The 15,582-nt window shown below is 36.6% G+C and overlaps 5 protein-coding genes across 5 annotated transcripts in view; all 5 read right to left on the bottom strand.

Moving 5' to 3' along the window:
- LOC145212133 (centrosomal protein of 290 kDa-like) overlaps positions 1-15,582 on the bottom strand; it is a 46,174-nt gene that overhangs the window by 23,345 nt on the left and 7,247 nt on the right. Inside the window, exons 16-23 of the mRNA XM_080080169.1 lie at positions 15,284-15,398; positions 14,864-14,976; positions 14,600-14,717; positions 14,356-14,490; positions 14,135-14,286; positions 13,715-13,885; positions 773-907; positions 195-332 (exon numbers count right to left, since the gene is read on the bottom strand). Of these exons, the coding sequence (XP_079936295.1) occupies positions 195-332; positions 773-907; positions 13,715-13,885; positions 14,135-14,286; positions 14,356-14,490; positions 14,600-14,717; positions 14,864-14,976; positions 15,284-15,398 (1,077 nt within the window). The remainder of the gene's footprint in view (positions 1-194; positions 333-772; positions 908-13,714; positions 13,886-14,134; positions 14,287-14,355; positions 14,491-14,599; positions 14,718-14,863; positions 14,977-15,283; positions 15,399-15,582) is intronic.
- On the bottom strand, positions 1,670-4,441 carry LOC145212138 (uncharacterized). The gene is made up of 4 exons (XM_080080175.1): positions 3,073-4,441; positions 2,821-2,976; positions 2,178-2,316; positions 1,670-2,107 (listed from the first exon to the last, which is right to left on the bottom strand). Exons 1-4 carry the CDS (start codon positions 3,160-3,162, stop codon positions 1,956-1,958), a joined length of 537 nt encoding a protein of 178 aa, XP_079936301.1. The 5' UTR covers positions 3,163-4,441; the 3' UTR covers positions 1,670-1,955.
- On the bottom strand, positions 5,095-7,597 carry LOC145212136 (uncharacterized). The gene is made up of 6 exons (XM_080080172.1): positions 7,202-7,597; positions 7,092-7,142; positions 6,768-6,940; positions 6,350-6,505; positions 5,728-5,866; positions 5,095-5,337 (listed from the first exon to the last, which is right to left on the bottom strand). Exons 1-6 carry the CDS (start codon positions 7,221-7,223, stop codon positions 5,189-5,191), a joined length of 690 nt encoding a protein of 229 aa, XP_079936298.1. The 5' UTR covers positions 7,224-7,597; the 3' UTR covers positions 5,095-5,188.
- On the bottom strand, positions 7,654-10,141 carry LOC145212137 (uncharacterized). Its single transcript, XM_080080173.1, has 6 exons — positions 10,057-10,141; positions 9,939-9,986; positions 9,563-9,702; positions 9,126-9,281; positions 8,905-9,043; positions 7,654-8,180 (listed from the first exon to the last, which is right to left on the bottom strand). The coding sequence occupies exons 1-6, from the start codon at positions 10,070-10,072 to the stop codon at positions 8,029-8,031; spliced, it is 651 nt and encodes a 216-aa protein (XP_079936299.1). The 5' UTR covers positions 10,073-10,141; the 3' UTR covers positions 7,654-8,028.
- Positions 10,524-13,708, bottom strand: LOC145212139 (uncharacterized). Its single transcript, XM_080080176.1, has 4 exons — positions 12,672-13,708; positions 12,175-12,327; positions 11,855-11,993; positions 10,524-11,801 (listed from the first exon to the last, which is right to left on the bottom strand). Exons 1-4 carry the CDS (start codon positions 12,714-12,716, stop codon positions 11,680-11,682), a joined length of 459 nt encoding a protein of 152 aa, XP_079936302.1. The 5' UTR covers positions 12,717-13,708; the 3' UTR covers positions 10,524-11,679.

Below are 15,582 nucleotides of genomic sequence, written 5' to 3'. Positions count from 1 at the left end.
CTGCACTAACTATTTTTTTGGTTCTGATGTCACATGCCCAGCAAAAAAAAACTAATACAAAATACGAGTAGTCGTCTGTGCAAAGGGCATTTTAGCGTAGGTTGAAAGTGAAGGATCAATTTGTAGAAATTAAGATAATGGAAAAGAAAACATAAAAAAATAGTTAGTAGTCAAAAAGATTGGGTTATTTTTACCTTTGACTTTGCCAGTTCTTCGTCAACTTTCTGCAGTTTCTTGCGGTCAGCATCACTGACTGATCGTGGAACAACCTCGGCAAGTTCGTCGCGCAATTCTCGTTCCGTTTGTTGAGCTGACAGGTTTAACTTCGTTAGCTGTCCAAACAAAAGAGCTGAATTGAAAACAATGTACAAGCCCTTCCAAACGTACTACACATACTTGACAGGTAATAGGTTGGCAAAATATTTCTCACACAGAAATTAAATTTGAAAATGAAAATAGTATTCGTTTTTTCAACTAATTTAGCCTATGTCAGGAAATAAATCATAGAATTAAAAATTTCAACGCAGCGATACAAGTTTTTGAGAAATTTTGGACAAACGTGTTATCAACAGATACTTTTTAAGGCTTCATTTAAGGAAAAAAACATACATGCTATAGCTTGCTTTGTTTGCGGTTTGGAAAGATGCCGATAAAACGGTTTTCTTTTAAAACTGACAGGATAAGTTTGGACGTTTTTTGTCCCGTTTCTGGAGCAAATGTTTTTCTGTAGGCAAGGCGTAGTTTGGTCACATCCCAAATCACGTTAAGTTACCTGTGCAAACTTGTTTTCCAATTCATTATTTCTGTCCTGCATTTCATCTAATGAGGATTTGAGTTTGTTGTACATACGAGTGGCATGTTCAGCTCTCTGTCGCTCGTTTAATTCCTTCATTTCAAGCACGGTAACCTGCGTTCGAAAACAGTTTGTTGCAAAACTTTTCAGGCAGTTATGTATTTCAATAAACAGACATACAGGAAAACAGACATACACGCATACAGACAAACATGATTTTGTGTTGCAACCAAACTGTTTTGTAAAATGTTCTTCTGGCATCAGTGTATCAAGAAATGATTTATTGACCTTGATGCTTTCAACATTGATAGTGTGACACTAGGGCGACATCACTTTGGTTCCCAAGCAGTTGCTTGGTCATAGTGAGCCAGTTTTCTCTGTGGTTTATGAACAGTTGGGCGTTGAACAGAATAGTTGAGGAATAGTTTTTAGCCTCTTACTCCAAACAAGGAGTGTCGTAAGGTGGCTACACTAGCGGATACGGCCTATCTCTTGTTACCAGCTGCACGGATGAGACCTAAAGGTCGAAACTGAGTGCACTGTCTGCATTGCACACTGCGGGATAGAACAGTGAACATACGTTGAATTTTAGCACGAAAACATTTTATTACTTGGAATCGCACGAACTTTAGTTCATCCCCAACATGCCTAAATACATGTTCGACGATCACGCACAAACGGATTGTGCCACCACGATTAAACCCATGTTGTCAAATCATTTTTTGTACAATTTCTCGCACTTACGATGAAAGGGTCGTTATTCTAAGAACACCAGTTTGTGCAACGACTAGCTCAAAATTGTCCACCCATTCATGATAATGTACATGTTGGGTCATTTTTTATACCTTAAACTTGAACCACCACAAAATAAAACTATTTTAGAGTTTAATCAACTCTGTATTGTTTGGTTCAGCCTGGAACTTTGCCACGCGCGAACAACAACATTTGTTTGAAATTAGGGCAAGACGACATGACAACAAACGATTTTGGACCAGTGACAAAAACATTAAAAAAACATGCACGAGTAGCAAAAGGAGGTGAAATAAAGGTACTGGAATTTAGTCTTGAATGAATAAGCATTTACAACGCCGGTAGCAATGTAATTTATTTTACATAATATACAAAAAATGTACAGAGATAAAAAATATACACGTATTGGTAACTAGTAGGCGACAAGAAACGGCGGAATTTCTGAGGCTTCTGTTATAAGAGCAGTGTTCCACACTTTCACCGTGTCTGTAATATGTCCACCTGCTTCCATTATGTTCAGTCTGTACTGTGTGTGGTTGCTCAGTTTGTTGTAAAGTCTTGCAGCTGTAAAATAAATCGCAAAAATCAGCGTTTGTGTTTTTAACATATGAATGGCCATGGGTTGCTTTCTAACCTTTTTTACATTTCACCGATTTTTCAGCCCAGCCCAGTTTAAGTTGAATGGCCAAAACAGCACCAGTCACCGCAGGAAGAATGGTCGCTATTCCACTTTTCACATCTGTGCTAATTCCAGGAAATTGAAATATCACAACCTGTAAGCAGAATTTTTCGTTAAAGTCTGTTACTGGGAAATGTTCACATAATCCAATACAGGTGGTGACGTACAACACAAAACAATCTAGCGTTTTCTAAAATACCACAGACTAAATACGAATATAAATTGACCATACTGTTTTATTTCTACAATTTAATGTCAAAGACATTCTTTTTCTGTGTCATTTACGGTTTCGTTAAAATTTTAAAAGCAGTCAATCCAAAACAATATTGAAAACAGAATACATTTTGTGAGTGCAAAACACTTAATGCATAACGCGGCAAAGGTGGAAAGCAAACAGCGGTTACTATGTAGTTTCAACAGCCGTCGGTGCGTGAACACAAAGATCCGTTGTTTTTAAAAGGAGAAAGTCATTACCTCTTGTTCGGCATACATTTATTTTCTAGGTTTCTTTTCTCGTGCAATAAAAATTTATCTCAAGATGCGGAACCAAATACCACAAAAAGTAGAGCACACAATTTTGTAGTTTAAACATACTAACCTGCATTACTTGCACCATAACGATGACAAGTGTAACGGTGAGGTTGGCGCATTTAAACACCTTTGACTGGTGTTTCCATTGCCGAAAACTTTTCACGTATCTTGCATGCATGTTTGAAAGCAACGTCTGTGGGTCCACATCTTTCGGGTTTTCAATCTATAAATACAACACTTGACATACTTGAACACAATAAAACAAACTATGTTAAAGCGTTTTGCGCATGATACCGTATTATTCCAAAAGATTATACACCTTAATTTCACGTTCCCAAAAAGGTGGTTGCTTCTTCTTGGTGGCACCTGAATCTCCATTATTCGATTTGTCTTCACCCTCTCCACCCATAGTATTACACTCCCACTGACACCAAACAAGTATTAAAAAAGTCTATTTCCTTTAAAGTCAGAAAATGTTTAAGCACTACAAAATTCCAGCACAATGCATTTCAATTAAAAAGAGATTGTGATAACTTAGTTCGCATAACCTATGCTTTAATAAACTGCAATATACATTTCGCTTTCTTGCAACACAAATCCAACTTCTACTAAAAAATCACAACTTCTATGATTCTACAAACAGCTACAACCTTATCCTCAGACATCTTGGAAATTAGACATACGCAATGCCGAAAAAGCATGATGAAATTAACATATTTTTTTCTGCAAAAATTAATTCCCTGCAACATGGGGGGCGGGTGTTTCTTTTTCTGCTCCCTTTCACAAACACTCTTCTCGTCTTTCTCTGACACAGCGCAATCACGATTTGACTTAAAAAGGGCCTGGCTATTTCGTGAACGCTCACTTCTTGCTGAAAAAAACTTGTTGATGGAAAACAGGGTTTAAGCCGTCGACAAAGCGCAGTCATGCCTTAAGTCGCATTCCGTCTAACTAGCTTCTCGAACGGGTATGATCCGTCTCAAATTGCAGCAAAGATTCAGCCCTTCTTTGTGGGTTTAAAAGTTGACCCATCTAGCGGTTTGTGCTTTCGACTTTCACCCGTGGATTTTAAGCTCATTATCACAAACAGTGTAGGAAACCGTTGCTGAAAACGTGGAGGTGCGGATTGTTATCCAATACACACGACCGTTCGATATAAACCATGCAAAAACCACGGTATAACCAACGAAATTGCAGCACAATGTAGCCACTATATCGAAAAAACGCAAGACTTTTTTGGCACTAAAGGTGCAAAAAAACGTGCAATATGTACAACGCTTGGATTCTGCAATATTGACGGCATTAGGACGTAGTGCAGGCCAGGTAAAGTGTTTTTCACAAACGATAATTTGGCAAATTTCACATTTCCCTGTAGTCTGCAGCAATGTACACCAAGAGCAATCATTTTTTTCCTAACTTGGTATACATTCGGCAAAGCGACTGGCGATCGCAAATACACGATCGGAAACACGAAACAATCATTTATTTCTGCATCATTTGACACTTTCCGAGTCCATTTGGTCAACAAAAAATTGGTCATTATCTTAGCCTCGTTATTTTCATGAAAATCGATTAATTGCGCTACAAATGCACAAATGAAATTGAATTGCATTTGGCAAGACATAGTGAAACTTATTTAAAAAAAATTGGAATGTAATGTGGAATATTGTAGATGTGTGCCGTCTGCAAACCGCTGCAGATCTCACACTGATCGACTTCGAAGTTTGCATTACAAGCAATGTTATCAGAAAAATCACTAAAAACGCCAATCCACTAAAATCAACGCATAGATAAGAAGCCTAACGACGTAACCATAGATTTAACATTTATACAATCTTTAAAGGTCGTTTATTTTCGCAAATCGTGAATCGAAGGTTTGGTGCGGTAAAGTGGATGAACAGCTTTACAAAATCAGCAAGTTAGATATTATATTCTAATTTACCACTGAACTGCCAAAACAACTTTTTCTTAGAACACTAGCTTCGGTAATGAAACAATACCAGAAACTTTTCACTCTTAACAACAATATCTTTGAATAACAAATTTTGTTAAAACATACGTGGAACAATTGTAGTGAAGTTAATTTTTTGTTCGCTTTTGTTTGTAAAGAAACACAAAAAATATTTTGGCAACCTAATTAGTAAGTTAAACAAATTCAAACTTTTTGCCTCCGATCATCGGAAAACAAAGTTGTTGTTTTTTTCACTGCACGACATACACGTTTGTTGTTTGTGTTTTACTCTCATGTGAAAAAAAACATCAATCAATCAATGAGATTGACACTTAATTAATCTGCAGCTATACCACGACACCGATTGACCCCGTTTATGCAGCACGAACGTGAGTTAAACAACATTTATTCAGCATTCTGTGAACGAAAATCCCGAAACCATGTACCTTAGTGGAACAGGCAATTTATCAAGAACAGCACGGATTCAATAAGGTATTATAAATGCAGGTGAAACACCCTCCTTCTGCAAAGAAGCATTCCACACACTGACGGAGTCGGTAAGGATACCACCCGATTCCAACATTTCCAGCCGATATACAACATGGTGTGCCAATTCGCTGAAAGTTTGAGCGGCTGCAAAATAAATGAAAGTTCCAAAAAAAAACATCACAATAAAGCAGATTGTTTTGAACATAACAAATGCTGGTAAATAAGATGCTGCTGCTAGGCATAATGTGTAAACGAGTAATGCTCTTCCAGCAGTTTTTATTATAAATATTCGAAGTATCGATGTCCCATACAAAACGCCTTCATCAGGATTATATAAATGTTGGTAAAGTTATTAAAAAACTGTGCGACAATATTTGCCTCACTAGTGTATTTAATGTATTGTTAAACTTAACTTTTCTACACATTTGTGTATGAAACAATGTCTCAATGAATGCTTTAGGCGCCATTTAACTCATTAAATCTCAAAAAGGTTAACGCCTCAAAAACGTAACGTGCATTTCAACCCATACTAACTTTTTTTGCATTTGGCCGATTTTTCTGTCCAGCCTAGCTTAAGTTGCAGGGCGATAATAGATCCCGTAAGAGCAGGAAGAATTGTAGCGACTGCTTTTTGAACTGTTGAGGGTATCACCGGCAGTTGAAACACCACAACCTAAACAAAGTAATGATTAAAAAGATTGAATGTTTCTGTTTATTGAAGTGTTGTCAAAATTCTATAGGGAAAGCTTCATAAAATCAAAATAACGTTTATAACAAGAACAGTACGGAAATGGCGTTCATAACTAGAATCCTTTTAAATTAAACAAAATATGTGTATGATGTCAGCGACTTAACGTCAAAACGTCGTAAGGAAAACAGTAGAATGCAAAAAAACAAGTCCTTTGCTTGTTGAGGTAAAGGCGTGTATTAAAGATAAAGATAGGACATGGAAACAAAGGAAATCAAGTGGAAAGAAACAAGCGCATGTTCTTGTCAAAAAAACTTACTTGACATTAAACTTTCGAGTTTAAAAAGACAATCCGAGTGTCTCTAAGATTTTACCATACACATCTCGAACTTAGTTTTCAAGTCCGTTTATAGTGTTCCTAAGTATCTTCAACTGTTATTAGCATTTATTTAGTCTTTATGAACGTACCTGTGCCAGTTGTATAAGAATAATGAGAACAGTGGCACACATGTTTACAAATCGAAATAGTTTTGCTTTCTTTCTCCATTTTTCGCGGCTTGCCTCCAATCGCGTTTTCATATTTTGCAGCAAAATCTTGTTGTCTATTTCCAGAGGATTTTTCACCTGCACGAAAAAAAATGATTTCATTTCTTTGCGATAAATACCCATGCAAGAGTGTTTTTACGCACTAACAATAAAAAAACATGATTAAAACGAACTAGCAAGCCGTCAAGAAAATTTTTTGATCGAATATTATAAAGAAAGAAAACAGCTGATTATCTATAAAATTTTCGATAAATATAAAAAAAGAAGATAGTAGACCAAGTGCAGTTCTACTTCAATCAGGCAGTTTGTGAACCTAGATATTTATTTCGTCATAACGAACCTCGATTTTTCGATGTAGAAACGGAGCAGACGCTTTAACCTTCTTGCTATCAGTTGTTTTTGCAGTTGTAGCCTCTGTGGCTGTTGTTGTAGTAGTAGTATTTGTTGTTGTTGCTGCAGTGTTGGCAGCGGCGGTTGTTGCTTTTGTTGTTGTTAGGCTTGTGGTTGCTGTTCCTATAAGAAAGAGTAATACGTCATCCCAAACTTATCATAAAGATGCGTTGCGTCTTAAAGCAGGTTTATATGACAGACTTTTTAATACAGGGGACTGTGGTATAGGTTTAAGAATAAACTACACGATTTTATCGTATATATAAAGACTTACCACTGCTCGATGTGGAGAGAGTGGTGGTGGCTGGTGTAGTGAGCAACGGAGCTAAAACAATACATGATAAAAATATAGGCTGCAATTAGGAAACAAAACAACAAACTTACTGGTTTCAGTTGTCAACGACATCTTGAAAATTACTTCTCAATAATACAAAAGCCAATGCACTATACACAGCTATCCAAAAACCACAACCAAATTCTCCAACGTATTTTTAAGGTCCATAAAAGCCGTAAAAGCAAATCAAAAAAATGACGTGGAAGTTCACCAAAAATAACAAATATGTGAGTTCACTGCAGCGGATGTGTACAGTTGAATAATAGCATTGGTCGGTTTGTCTTTTGGAAACACGCAACATGGTAGGATGTTTTCCCGTTCGCGCTCCCAACACTGCCAGTGTTCTGGGAAAATCAGAATCTGCGCAAACCGTTGTGTGGATTGAATAGAGCCGTTTCCGACCGACACACCAATAGCTTTGCGCGCATCAGCAAAAATGCAAAAATGAGCAAAACAGCCCACCACGCCCTACCAATAAACTTATTACACAGGAAGGCTTAAATCCTGTCAAAACTAATCAGGTATATTTTCACAAAAGGCGATTGTGGTGATGGAAAGCAGAACACACACAGTCAAATAGGTAAAACACTCGTTTTGTGCGGTTGTCAAGGAACTGCATTCAAGTAGGCTTTATCGCGTTAAAAAAACATACCCTTTTCACAACTGTACGTGAAAGTTCAATTTTGTATGAGAATAAAGCAAATGTGGAATCACTAAATAAGACGTTAGCTTAGCTCAAAATGAGCTTTTGGCGAATCAACTTGTTCCTTGTGCAACTAAAAACAAAAAGGCCAAACAATATTTTTGTTGAATTTTATTTTTTCTGCAACTGATGATAAACCACTGAGTGTTAAACCCCAAAAATCCAACAAATTTGTCAATAAGCCATCAGAAAAGCAGGAAGTTCGGTTGATTCCACACGCAATGAGGCGTTCCACAATTTGACAGTATCATCCAAAACGGCACCAGCCTCCATCAAGTCCAGTCTGTACTCAGCGTGACTGCGCAACTTCTTACACAACGCTGCGCCTGTAAACAATGCAAAACTTTGACAGTGTTCGACCCTACTACTGTAACCAAGGTATAAACTTGCAGCATAAAGGAAAAAGATGCGCGTTCAGTCAAAACACGTTTATGCCGAAAATAAGACAAAATGATTGGCTATTTTTGAATGTGTAATTCCTGTGTAAATCATATTTCCCTAAATTTAGTTTGTTCAAAAAAGCGGCGCTTTGCACATATTTCGTCACGTGACTACTGGCTACACTACATTGTACAGAAATCCACAACCGGGGGTCAATTTGAAATGCTATAAAAGTAAATGAAAGCAAACCAATTTTTTTTTGGGGGGTGCAAAATGAAAACGTGAAAGAGACGTGGGGTAAATTTTATCATCGAAATCTGCAAAGCGGTAAACAAGCGGAATGAAGTTTAGAACCTATACGCTGTTATGTTTACCCTAAGCAACTCTGTGTGGGTAATCAACTATTTGTCGAAAAAGTTATTGCAATTTCGACGAATATTCTAGGTAAAACCGGCAAATTTCGTTTCAACATATGCGACGGGCCCATAATACTGGGATATAAACAGAAGCATGTGCTCGATAACCGTTACGTCCGGAACACGAAATTGATTCGACCTATTTTTATCCAACCCGTATTCATAAACGGTACAAAAGATACTTAAAAAACAAGTTAAGTTTTATATATTCGCCTCAAAGTGGCAACAAAATTTAACGAACAAAATTACTTACTTTTCTTGCTTTTGATAGCCTTTTCCGACCATTTTAGTTTTTGCTGTATGGCAAGCACGGCGCCAGTAACTGCAGGCAGAATTGTAGCAACAGTTGTTTTAATCTTATAGTCAAGAGAAGCAACTTGAAAAACTGCAACCTGTTAAAAAACCATGCGACTAAATTGGACAGTATATTGACAAAAGATCTGCCAATTTGGGAGTTCGTTTTTATGTTCTCACCTGAGCTACTTGCAAGAGTATGAGGATTATTGTAACAAAGAGATTGGCAAATTTGAACACAGTCGCCCGTCTTCGCCATTTCCAATACCCGTTACTGAATCGCTTTACCAACTGTTCAAGCAATGTTCTGATATCAATATCATTTGGATTTTTTACCTGAAATTAAAAGTTACAAGTGAATACAAAAAGAATAATTCGGGCATTGCCAAGTAATTGGAAATCACAGTACGTTGTTACTATAGTTGTATTTGTGTATTACGCGCTACATTCAGTTATCCCGTTATTCATTCTTTACGGAGCTCGCGTGAACGCTGTAAAAAGATTTGTCCATTTCAAACTAGGTAGAGAAATCTGTAGCCACTGCGATTAATTAATACCCAGTTGCTGAACGTTTTAAAGGAGAAATTAAACAACATGCAAAAAAGAAAGGTTTTTACCTCTAAATCTCTTTGAAGGAATGGTGACTTTTTCTTTCCAGTGGTCTTTAAGGTTGAGTTTGGGTCCAGTCGATTGGCAGCCGGACAACACTGACTATGCAAACACTGTGTAGGTTGTGGATATTCCTGTTTTAGCAAAGCTGCAAATATGTTTTTCCTTGGTTAGAATACATTTGCTGCCTCAATAAAGCAAAAACTATCAAACACAAAAACAGTTTACACGAAAAACTTAGTCTGTATGTAACATTCAATCCAAATTACATTATCACGTACTTTTTTATTTGTATTGTATTATTATATCGCGGCGTTTTTGCCCTTTACTGTGCGCAAAAATAACCTTAGCAGTACTTTGCACAAACAATGTATTTATATGTACCTGCAGAATAGGTTGGTGTTTCACAAGATATTTCTTTCATAAGAGGTTCTGAAGAAAACAAAAACCTTAGATCTCAACAAAAACACCTAAATCTCAATTCACAGCGTATAAAACGTACCTTTTTCCGAATTCATATCCAAGTTTTCTACAGTAATACGAGTTTCAAAACAGAATAACAAACTTAACTTTACCACACAAACTCAAATATAACAAAGCTTTCTCCTTAGATATCAGCGATTCTGTTCAGTCTCAGCACAGCTATTTCGCCGCGGGCGATTAAAAGCAACAAGTGAAAGCTGTACTTTATAGAACGCAAAAACTACCTGCGAATACAGGACAATTACCGACAACTTCTGCGAATTCAGTGAAACCTGGAAACGGATTTTCTGCCCGATCCGACGATTTTCTATGCATTATCATAACATGGCCCAGTTACCGTTTTCGTTCGAGCTTACGAAGTACCGGTTGTGTATGAAATAAGTTTAAACACCGCTAATGCTGCTTGGTTTGCAGTTGGGTTGTACAGTATTGTAAACAAAAACAACTTTTTGGCAATTTATTGCAATAGCAACCAGTGACACTATATAACAGGGGTGACTAAACTGCGGCTCCCGAGCAGCATGCGGCTCTTTCAGTCTTTGATTGCGGCTCTTTAATGTTGCACATGCATTTCTCCAACTTGCCGAATTGTTTAACCCGACGATAAAACAATGCATTCTATCACGTATTAGCAATAAACTGACTGTGTGTGATAACCATTCCGAAAACCGAAAAGAACATTCTATAGTACAGAAGCGTGCTAGCTTCTGCATTGTATTCAAATATATTGTCATGATTGAAGATGTAAGTCAGGTCTTACATTAAAAGCATTTTACATTTGTATGGCTGCTTATACTAGCAATAACTGCAAAATTTGGCCAAAAGAATGTCGTTGAGAAAAAAATTGCAAACAAAGAAAGGAAAATATAACTTTTAAAACAGAATGGGAGGGGAGTTTGCATTCATTGATAGTGGAGGTAAACCTGTGTGTCTTGTTCGTCAAGCTTCGCTCAGTCATTACAAAACTGGTAACTTTAAACGTCATTACGAATCTAAACACAATTTCCATTACATCAGCCTAATTTCAAACAACTTGCAGCCCAGGTAAAGACTCACATTATCACCACATAACAATAATCATTATTTGATAGCCTACTCTTCATTGTGAGTGAATAAATTCGTTTTTAATTTTTTGCGTTGCGGCTCTTTTAGAACTAAGTTTTGTGATCTGCGGCTCGAGCATGAAGCGAGTCTGGCCACTCCTGCTATATAATATCTTAAAATGAAGATATGGCTTTATACTTCATACAATTTGCACAAAATAACACGCATTCTTTTGCACAAATATAATTATGGAGTAGTTCGTGGGCATTTACCGTGAGAACAATCACAGATAACAAGTAATACGTAGCAATGATACCGTGTGCGTGCGTGTGTATTGTTTGAAACATATATTTGACAATATTTTTGTCTTTAAAATTGGTACATTATACTTCACACGTAAACAAGCTGGAAAAGTTTGGCACATTTAAAAAGTGCCAATTGGTTAATGCGAAAATCAGTCAAACACGGGAACAAATGTCAAAGTACAGAAACAAGCGATTTTTGCCTGCATTTGCATGGACGAAATGGTCACGTTTCTTTTCGACGTATCATTTATTATTAAGCGGAAGAAGTCTGCTTGACCAATGACATGTTGTTGTTAGAGGTCAGGCGACAAAGCTTCCGACAACATTGTGTTGATGTTTTTTACTTCTCCACCGCAAGAAGCTGCAATTTGTGTATATTCCATCAATTGTTTTTTTTCCCAAATCGGCAGTACACCTGAGAAAAACATTTAGTTTTATTCATATACGGCATGGTGTCCACTACTTTACCTTCTTTAGCTTTGGAAAAATTCGCTCGTAGAGGCCAACATTGCTCGATCAACTTAAAACCGATGGTTAAAACACTAAATGCGGTGAAAAGCCAAGTGAGAACCGAACTCGGAAAATGTATAATTTGGACCAGGATTATCTAGAAACAAACAAATAACTGTACTATTCACTTTATTAAAAAAAACAAATTTAACACAATCAAGGATAGGCCTTTTGCATGCGATTCGCCAAAAACACCATCATTGCAAAGTTTCATATGGTGGGGAAAATTGCAAAACCACCATGTTGTGACATATACATGCATTGTGAAAAACACTAACCTGGAGTAACTGGAGACAGATTAGCCCGATAGCGAGTGAGACAAACTTCCATTTTGAAACTTTCACCGCACGTACTTGTTTGTTATACTTCTTGTTCGCCGCTTTTACTGCGACGTCTATTGAATGGGACGAAACCAAAAATTTGCCCTGTAACTAAAAATAATGATTGACTGTTAAACTTCTATTAAGATGCAGTTCTAATATTATATCTACAAAATTCTTCCGGGCATCAAGCACAGTATTTATTTGTCTTAACAAAGACATGAAGTCACTTTGAAAACATGTAATCGCAATGCATGTATTGCGTTATGGTGCTAACGTATATCACATAAACTGCTAGGGAAAAAACAACACCAAGGAAAAGAAATAAACACAGGACGGGTTGTATTTAGGCTACTTGGACAACCACATAAATATAAGCATTTTGCCAAAATAGCTCATTGTTAATTGCACAGTACTTCCAAATAGTAACTGCAACGTTATTACCAACCACCCACCCGGTTTTTAGAGTCATTTCCATCTTTGTCTTCGCCAAACTCCATTCAAAGGCCTTGCAGCGCACTTCTCTTGCCACTTAACAAAACAGCTAGCCTACCCAAATCATACCAACTAATCAATGTCTACAATCTAATCTAACGGTACAAGTGCAATTCTAGCCAAACTAAAGAGCATTGTAAAATTAAAGTCCCAAAAATAACGTTTCCAGTGCTATAGCTGCCTCTGACACAGATCGAACTGCGCCTGCTATATTTTAGGTAAATACCGTCCAAAGCCTGCATGAACAACTTTAACACAGGCTGATATTTTGGCGGCCGCACGTCAAGCGTGACATATTAGCGCAGCCGTTACGAGCGAAAAATGATCAGGAAGTTACGTCCGAACTTTAGCGCTCTGCTTCTGCTGGTGGTAAATCATCATGTATCACAGCGATCCGTGTTTTGCACGTTTTTTCGATTTTTTCTAACACTTTTGTTGGGACTTTTTTTGGATAAATTTGCTGTTTATAGCACAAATAAGAAACAAGAGAAAAAATACGTAGTTTTTTTAACAAACTTTGAAACTTTTCTGACATAAAAAATAAAATTAGCATATATAACTGTCGTTGATAAACAAAACACAGTTTTGCTTGGGCTGCATAGACAATGCATAAAAACAAAACTTGATTTCAAAACTAAAAAGGTACAAAACAAACTTATCAAGGCCAACAAACTCACTTTGCACATTTTTTTGCCAAACAAATAACATCAACAAAAAAAGGTTTGTTAAACAACAAGGTAAACCTTAACTGCAGCAAAAGAAAGGAAATGTTAGAACACTGAACACTTTCATAAAATTAAGTTATAAACTGTAATAATCAAACCAGTTGAACCTGTTGTATGATAACATAAAGCCAACAACAGCTGCTCTGTATTATCAGTTTCTTATCTTTTGGTTGCAACACCAATCTCTTGTGTTCATGTATCAAACATAGCATATACAAACATTCAAACACTCAGCAACACATACGCCAATGATTTAGATAAATGTCTATGTCACTTACCTGTTGCAGGGCAGAGGAAGCTTCAAATTTTGGTATGGAGCCTTTTCCTGTGTTTCCTCCAAGTGATCCAACTTTTCTGAAGTTTTCCTCCAGTGTGTGTCTCTTTTCCTTTTCCAGAGATAATTCTTGTCTAAGAACTTGGGCCTCCTCAGAAATGATCTTTATCTCCTCCTAAAAACAACAAATGGTTTAGAAATAAATTTAAATATTTTCCAGCCATTTAATTACACCGGACCTGACATGATAAAGTGCCCAGTTCCTTCAAAGTGCTTAATAAGTATAATACATTTTAGAAAGATGCTATACAAAAACAAACAAATAACAGAGCAAACAAAATGTGTCAATGAATTTGTCTCACCTACTATTAAGCTAAACTTTTTTTTACAAATTCGGTTTTCCGATATTCAATCAACAGCTTACCTGGAGGGTTTCAGCTTTGACATTTCTCGCCACAAACTGATTTTCTTTCTGCAACAAATCCCGGTATTTGGATGTAAGCTCATCAAATCTGCGATTGACTAATGTTAGTTCACTTTCAGGGACACTGTTCTCCATTCCTTTTTGAAGAGCATCTGCAAAAAATATGTGATAAGTAAACTACAGATAAACTATCAAAAGGAGTGAGTTCAACAAGTACTCACTTATTTTGTAAGTGGCCATAGCCCTGTATCTCTCAAGATATCCAATTCTTTCAGACACAGCTTTTTCCATCTGAGAAATTTCATTGCGCAATCTTGTGTTCTGTTGAGTTAGCAAATCTTCAGTTGATTCCAGAGCTAAAACAAAATAAAAATTAAGAGTTTTGAAAATTTTGCTAATATACTTTTTCAACATTTTCCATAATTTGTTTCTGACAACTAAAATAAATAAACAACAATAGTTTACCTCTATGTCTCCGTATAAGCGTCTTCTCATTAACACGTAACAGGGATACTTTTCTGGAAGTTTCTGCAAGCTTCTTTTTCATGTCATCAGGGTTTGACTTCAGGGCGTCAAGCAACCTCTGTAATGACAAAATTAACAATATTCTAATTTATTTCCAGAATAATTTGGATAGTGCACATTACATTACTTTTTCTTTCTGCTGAAAAGTGGCTAAAAACATGCACAATGCCAAAATTAGCCTAACTATTTTTGTACAGCACTTACATCATACTCTTTAATCTTTACAGAATCATCCTCGATTTTTCCTTGCAGCTTTCTTTTCTCATTTCCTAACGTTTTCTTATCAGCAGCCCAACTTTCCTTTGCCGTAGAATATTCTAAAGAAATACTTGCAATTATAAAGAGTTTAATGAGTCCACAAGCACTAAAAAGGCCAGGCGAAGCATTCAAAATCTGTACTTATTGTGTGACCAAATCTCCTAACGAAAAAGCAAACTTTCACAAAAGTGGAAATTGAGACACAAAAATCAAAATAGTCAAAAATCTTATTTCATGAGTGATTTATAATAAACAAAACAACATGCAATAATATAAAATACTTGAGAATGTGAGGTGAATTCTGTGGTTTGGGCATAATGTTACAGATATTGGGTCAATTTCAATGTTCATTTAGTATAATGTTACCTTTGTACAGCAAATGTGTCTGGTGTCGAAGAACATCAAGCTGACGTCTGTCATTTTCCAATGCTTCCTTCAGCTCCTGAACAGTGCCATCCTTTTTCGATGTCTCTTCCAAAATCTGTCAAAAAAAACAAATAGCACACATTGGTCCCAAATATTACCATTAGTTTAAAACAATTTTCCCCTTTTTGATATTTATTATTTTACAAATAAATTGTTGGTACACAGTTTACAGTTTGAACAGGTTTTGTACGAGCCGATTTTTGTGTTCAAATCCCTCTTGATTACATGCCTTTAATGTC

This window comes from Phallusia mammillata, chromosome 2 (assembly GCF_965637545.1).
Source record: "Phallusia mammillata chromosome 2, kaPhaMamm4.hap1.1, whole genome shotgun sequence".
In the NCBI taxonomy this organism is placed as follows: domain Eukaryota; kingdom Metazoa; phylum Chordata; class Ascidiacea; order Phlebobranchia; family Ascidiidae; genus Phallusia; species Phallusia mammillata.
This window is presented reverse-complemented; position numbering and strand designations above follow the sequence as displayed.

Excerpts from the sequence above, each read along its gene's own strand:
- LOC145212136 (XM_080080172.1), bottom strand. The coding sequence starts at position 7,223 with ATGTCGTTGACAACTGAAACCA. Across the intron at positions 7,143-7,201 it reads GTCGTTGACAACTGAAACCA|CTCCGTTGCTCACTACACCA; the intron begins GTAAGTTTGTTG and ends GTATTGTTTTAG. Across the intron at positions 6,941-7,091 it reads TCTCTCCACATCGAGCAGTG|GAACAGCAACCACAAGCCTA; the intron begins GTAAGTCTTTAT and ends TCTTTCTTATAG.
- LOC145212139 (XM_080080176.1), bottom strand. The coding sequence starts at position 12,716 with ATGGAGTTTGGCGAAGACAAAGATGGAAATGACTCTAAAAACCGG. Across the intron at positions 11,994-12,174 it reads TCTGTCTCCAGTTACTCCAG|ATAATCCTGGTCCAAATTAT; the intron begins GTTAGTGTTTTT and ends GTTTGTTTCTAG. Across the intron at positions 11,802-11,854 it reads TTTTTCCAAAGCTAAAGAAG|GTGTACTGCCGATTTGGGAA; the intron begins GTAAAGTAGTGG and ends TGTTTTTCTCAG.
- LOC145212137 (XM_080080173.1), bottom strand. Across the intron at positions 9,703-9,938 it reads AACACCAACCTATTCTGCAG|CTTTGCTAAAACAGGAATAT; the intron begins GTACATATAAAT and ends ACATATTTGCAG. Across the intron at positions 9,282-9,562 it reads TCCTTCAAAGAGATTTAGAG|GTAAAAAATCCAAATGATAT; the intron begins GTAAAAACCTTT and ends TTTTAATTTCAG.
- LOC145212138 (XM_080080175.1), bottom strand. The coding sequence starts at position 3,162 with ATGGGTGGAGAGGGTGAAGACAAATCGAATAATGGAGATTCAGGTGCC. Across the intron at positions 2,977-3,072 it reads TTTGGGAACGTGAAATTAAG|ATTGAAAACCCGAAAGATGT; the intron begins GTGTATAATCTT and ends TTGTATTTATAG. Across the intron at positions 2,317-2,820 it reads TTATGGTGCAAGTAATGCAG|GTTGTGATATTTCAATTTCC; the intron begins GTTAGTATGTTT and ends TTCTGCTTACAG.